This window comes from Debaryomyces fabryi (assembly GCF_001447935.2).
Source record: "Debaryomyces fabryi strain CBS 789 chromosome Unknown contig00282, whole genome shotgun sequence".
In the NCBI taxonomy this organism is placed as follows: domain Eukaryota; kingdom Fungi; phylum Ascomycota; class Pichiomycetes; order Serinales; family Debaryomycetaceae; genus Debaryomyces; species Debaryomyces fabryi.
The window spans coordinates 757-6,369 of NW_015385708.1; the positions used below are offsets into that span (position 1 = coordinate 757).

Below are 5,613 nucleotides of genomic sequence, written 5' to 3' on the forward strand. Positions count from 1 at the left end.
TTTCATACAACAATTGTAGTTCAATAACACTTTTCTAATTCTTGCGTTTATCTCCATCTTTGCTTTATATTATTGGTCTACTACCCAAGAACAGGCAGTTAACTATTGCTTAACGAGGTTTTAATCTCACATTTTTTCTATGTTTAAATATTCTGGATAACTATACGATTTATATGAGAAGAAATAAAACACTGAGCTCTGTCTAGCTATATATTGGCTTTTCTAAACAGAAATCCATACCTCATATAGTTCAATGCTTGATAACCATAACATGATTATGTCTCTACACACAGCGGTCCTATATGTACTGAAACCAACGTTCTTCGCATGTTAGTAACATGTTATATGTCTTAAATTTAAGACAACATAACTACATCTAGAAGTATAGCTAGAAGTAAACCTCAAACAGCTCCCAGATATATAGCCATTATGGCAACTGTTGCTGCTTAACATTCTGAGGTATCGTCATAGATTTCAAGCAGATTGGTCCTCATAGCTACCTCAGTATAGCATCAGACTATTTATGATCAAAGGCATGTATGATAATAGCGCGTTTTCGTAAATACCAACATACGAACCTTAGTGATACTTGCTATAAATAAGATAACATCTTTACAATTATAATCCTTATAGTGGTCGACGCGTGAATAATAGGTTAATTATTTATCTATTACTTCTGATAATTCAGTACGAGAACATAAAGCACTTTGACAATTTTCTGCAAAAAAATTCTATTTGATTACCTCGTACACGAAAAATTGTGTTCTTCGTCACAGGCTTATAAATTTGAAGTGTAGATTATTTAAAGTAACTAGCAGAAAAAATATTAGAAATAATTAAAAAAAAATCGGGAAGAGGAGAAAGAACCAAGGAGACATTCAATTATCTGCTATAATATTTTTAATATAATTTGAAAAATAACCGTTGATTGCCTAAAACAAATGAGTACTAGAACTGGAATAAAAAGCTGAGACTTAAGGCAAAAACAAGCAAAGAAATCTAACAAAAGGATTTTCCTGTGATATCATAGATTATGCTTGCCTTTTGTAGGATCCGACCATTTTCTGGCAACTTCAGTGCCGAACCATTCCCAACCCTTTCCCCTCAACCACTGAGGCCATACCCCTGCTTTACCTGGTGATAGGATACCATTTGGATCAACCGCATCCTTAATGACTTCACATAATCTACGGTGAATACAACTGTTAAAACCATATGTATTCATAACCTGATCTTGTAGAGCCAAATGAGTACGATATTCACCATATCCTAGTTTCGCACCTTCTGAAATTAACTCTCTGAGCATTAACTGGGCTTTTCTTCTCATCTCCGGATCCTTCTTGTCATACATGATGAAGTCTATCATATGCAAATCTCTTACTCCAACAACGAAGTTCGGGAATGAATCTAATTGATACTTGTCTTGCAATCTGTAGACAAGGTCTAGTAATTGCTTAGCATCCTTGGCAGTTATAGGTGAAACCGGAGTAAAGTCAGAGTGCGAACCGTTTGGATACCAACTTGCCTGTCTTGCACCAATAAACTGTGGAATTCCCATAGAAGATTCATGATGAATATGAAAGTTGTCAGGTTCTCCATCTGCATAATCTTTTTCATCGTAAAAGTGAACATCTGAAACCTTACTCATCATTTTTTTAACAAGATTCCACGATAGTGTTCTAACTTCTGTAGGGCCGTAAAACGAAACAAAAAAGATCCAACTGTAAGGTCCGTGCTTTAGTTTTTCTCTAGAACATCTTTCTACATCTTCTTTGGTCATAACATTACCTTTGATCCCTAGTTCTTTTTTCGTGTAACGGAAAGTAAGCTCACCCTTAGCGCTGTTTAGCTGTGCAACATTGCCTGAAATATGACGGACTCTAATCTCACGAATAATTTCGATGATCTGACCGAAATCTTCTTCCCTATCAAAAGTGATTGCGTGAGAGCTATATCCACCTGGATCTGGCATCAACCAGAAACCCATTTTTGTAACAATACCGTAGTTGCCCTGGGAAAATATGCCATCCAAGTAGGGACCAAAGCCATAAGGAGATGCCTGCCAAGCCTGGCTGTTTTCTATTGCACCCATTCCAGAACGGTATACCTCCCCATTTGGTAAGACAACTTCCATACCACAATGAGTTCCCCAATGATCGCCATAAGGGGTGTAACCGACTCCTCTCTCTAGAGCATTACCTAAAATTGATCCACCACCAATATCAGGAGGATCTACCCACATGTCATAGCCATTCTTCTTAATTTCATCATATAATTTGAAGTAACTAACTCCAGGTTCTAATAAGCAAGTGTAACTCTTGTTATTCAACTTCAAAATCCGATTCATTCTGCGGCCTAAATCTACGACAATTGAACCTCTTAATCTCGGAGCAGCTCCCCCGTACCCGAAATTTCTACCCATTGAAATAGAATAAAGTGGGATTTTCCATCTGTTAGCCCACTTAACGATGCTTTGAACATCTTCTGTGGAGCCAGGATATACAGCACCGGATGAAACAAGATCATTCTCGTCCAATAGGTGGAAGGAATCATGGGTATTTGGATGTTCATTATACCACCCATCTTCTAATCTTTCCTGATCATTAAGTTCAACATTTTCATTTCCTACCAAGCCTTTCAATTGTTCAATGGCAATATTGAAACCAGACCGATTTATCCCAGGAGGAAGAACGGGAAGATCTTCAGTTCTAGGCTTGTTGTCCTTATTTGTGTTTCCGAGGACAAACTGTTTCAAGCCATATGCAAACTCTTCCATTCTGTGGGGGATTCCAGAATAAGTTTCATCTAATGTTGGCACTTTTGCGCCAGGGTTAACTTTATTGCTCATATTGGTGAATTTCTAGTGGTTCTGCAAGAGCTAATAGATTATATTACTAGCTTCGGCCGAATCCTAAAGACAAGCACTAGGTATTTATAATTATAGCGGAACGGGGTTTTGTAGGAATATATTGTCCCACTTTATGAAAAGTTTAGAATAAATGTATATCCGCACAGGGATGCGTTCCTCATGGTACTCCTCATATTCCCCACAATTCTTGTCCCGCTACGACAGCGAATAACAGGCTTTGCATTGGAAATAGCCTTGTTAGACCCCTTTCAAATCCGCGTTTTGCACAAATTGAAGTCTTCAATACAAAAATCTTAAGATTATACTATGAAAGTAAGCTTATAATTATATTTGAGTATTTCAACGACTGTGACGTACTTGTCAAAAAAAATACAGTACTAGCATAAATAAATGATCAAACAATTACTTCAATGAGCATGAGATCTATTCTAATAAAATCTTGTTTCCAGTTAAAACTTATTGTTGATATCAACGAAATAAAACAAATGAGGATGCCACATTTTCAGTAGGAAGTTTAATAATGGCCTGTTATTGCAGTATATATTTGCGGGATCCATTTCCGCAAAATCTCTAATGCATAATTCTAAGTGAACTATTTAAGCACTGCAGCTCGCGCTATTTGAATATTTCAATGGACCAAGAGTTGTAAACAAACTTTCGTCTATAGCAGACAATCTAACAAACAAAGAAACAATGAATCTTGAACAAAATGTTACCAAAACAGAATTACCTGTAAATCAATACTTCGTTGATTACGACACACTCAAGAAGTATGTTCCCCCTTATTTCAATGATGCTGATCAGACTCCTGAGCCGGTGCTATGCGAAACGGAGGGTGAATGGCCATCATGGATCAAGGGATCATTTGTAAGGGTCGGAACCGGTAGATATAGTGTGCCATTGTCAGATGATGATTCAAAACCTCGTGCAGTTTTGCAACACTTTTTTGATGCTCTTGGTATGCTTCACAAGTTTGATATTGCTAACGGAAAGGTTAAATACAATTCTCGTTACACGACAGAAGGCGTTGTCCGTAAAGCAAAGAAGAATGGTAGGTTAAAGAATATTATGTGTTTCGGTGTTGATCCAAACACTCCTTTGAAAGGTTTCCAAGATCCATGTCAGGCATTATTAAGACAACAACAATCTGTTTTTATTCCAACAGGTCACTTAGAACCAGATGAGTTGAATATTAACGTTGTTGTCCGCCGTGGATTCTCCCTTCCAGATACTGGTAACCCATATTCCCAACCAGAAGCTGAAAACCCAGTTGCTGACGAAGTAGTGGTTCAAACTGAAGGCCCTTACTTTCAGGTTTGTGATTCCCGTACATTAGAACCAAAGAGAATGTTGAGATTCAGCGATATTGATCCAAAACTTCAAGGTCAAGGCACATGCGCACATTTTATTAAGGATAGAAATACTGGAGAGATATTTAACTACTTGGTTACTGACAAAGGTGAACTAACGGTTTTTGCTCTTGATATCAAGACTAAGCCTTCCAAGCTAATCTGGCATACAAAATTACCTGGTCCTCCATGTTACTGTCACTCCTTAGCTGCAACTGAAAAGTACGTAGTCTTCATTAGAAACCCAATCACCATTGACTTAGCAGATATTGAAAACAAAACATTTGCTGATTCGTTTGTGTATGATCCAGACTGTCCAGTATTCTTCTTCATTGTTGAAAGATCCACTGGTAGTCACATTGCAACCTATAAATGCCCCAACTTCATGTTCTTTCATTCCGTCAATGCTTACGATTATGTTGACGAATTAACTGGAGAAGTTAATGTCCATATTGATCTCTGTAGTTATGATGGTCAAGAGAGTAGAAGGATTCCGTACAAAGAATATTCTTTGAGTAATGTTATTGACCCAATACATTCATTTGAGAATGGCTATTTAGTCAGATACGAATGTGCTAACATCTTGGGGGAAGCATCTCAAAAGAGTGTTACTGAATTTGTTTGTGATAGCTCAGCAAATGTTCCAAGAGCTTACGTCAAGCAAGCTGTCAACCAACATATGGAATTACCACGTATTAATAAGGCTGCTTCTTGCAATCCATCTTACCGTTATGTATATGCTTGTGGAGGTACTGGCAAGCCTTCTCCGGGTACAAGAGTCCCAATTGGTCGCATGACAAATGGCACTAAGTTTGTTTCTATGTCTTTCTTTGCGTCTATTGTTAAGTCTGATTGGGAAACCGGTGAAGTTTTAGAATGGAAACCACCTAATGGGGAGAGTTGTCCATGTGAACCAATGTTTTGCCCAAACCCTGCTCGAAACGCTGAAGATGATGGCTATGTTCTCACTATAGTCTGTGATAGAGATGGAAAACACAGTATTTTGATCTGTCTTGAAGCTAAGACTATGAAAGAAGTTGCAAGAGCTCACATGCCTCATACATATTCTCTTGCTCCACATGGTACTTTTGTCGATGGCGACTCTATGTTTTCAGGTCCATTGTAAAGACATCTCATAGGGTGGAATTGTTTTTTGAAAGTCAGATACGATGATAATGATCGAAAAAGTAGTCATCAATTGACTTAAACGAATGTTATTGCCCACTATAGCTTCCTTCTGAATATACGTAAAATTTATCATAGATATAACCATTAGTATCAATAGCATTCAAGACTATTTATGTCAAATCCTTATAATAGATACTATGGCTTATATATCTGTACAAATTTTCAGTTAGGTAAACGTATATACTGGGAAATAAACCTTAATGCCTA

The 5,613-nt window shown here is 37.4% G+C and overlaps 2 protein-coding genes across 2 annotated transcripts; one reads left to right on the forward strand and one right to left on the reverse strand.

The window, feature by feature from the left end:
* Positions 1–1,024: 1,024 nt before the first annotated feature.
* On the reverse strand, positions 1,025–2,848 carry AC631_05789 (FAD-binding oxidoreductase; the record flags this gene model as incomplete). The annotated part of the gene is made up of 1 exon (XM_015614618.1): positions 1,025–2,848. The coding sequence occupies one exon, from the start codon at positions 2,846–2,848 to the stop codon at positions 1,025–1,027; it is 1,824 nt and encodes a 607-aa protein (XP_015464553.1).
* A 714-nt stretch (positions 2,849–3,562) lies between these two features.
* AC631_05790 (carotenoid oxygenase family protein) lies at positions 3,563–5,344 on the forward strand (the record flags this gene model as incomplete). Its single annotated transcript, XM_015614619.1, has 1 exon — positions 3,563–5,344. One exon carries the CDS (start codon positions 3,563–3,565, stop codon positions 5,342–5,344), a length of 1,782 nt encoding a protein of 593 aa, XP_015464554.1.
* Between the last annotated feature and the right edge of the window lie 269 nt (positions 5,345–5,613).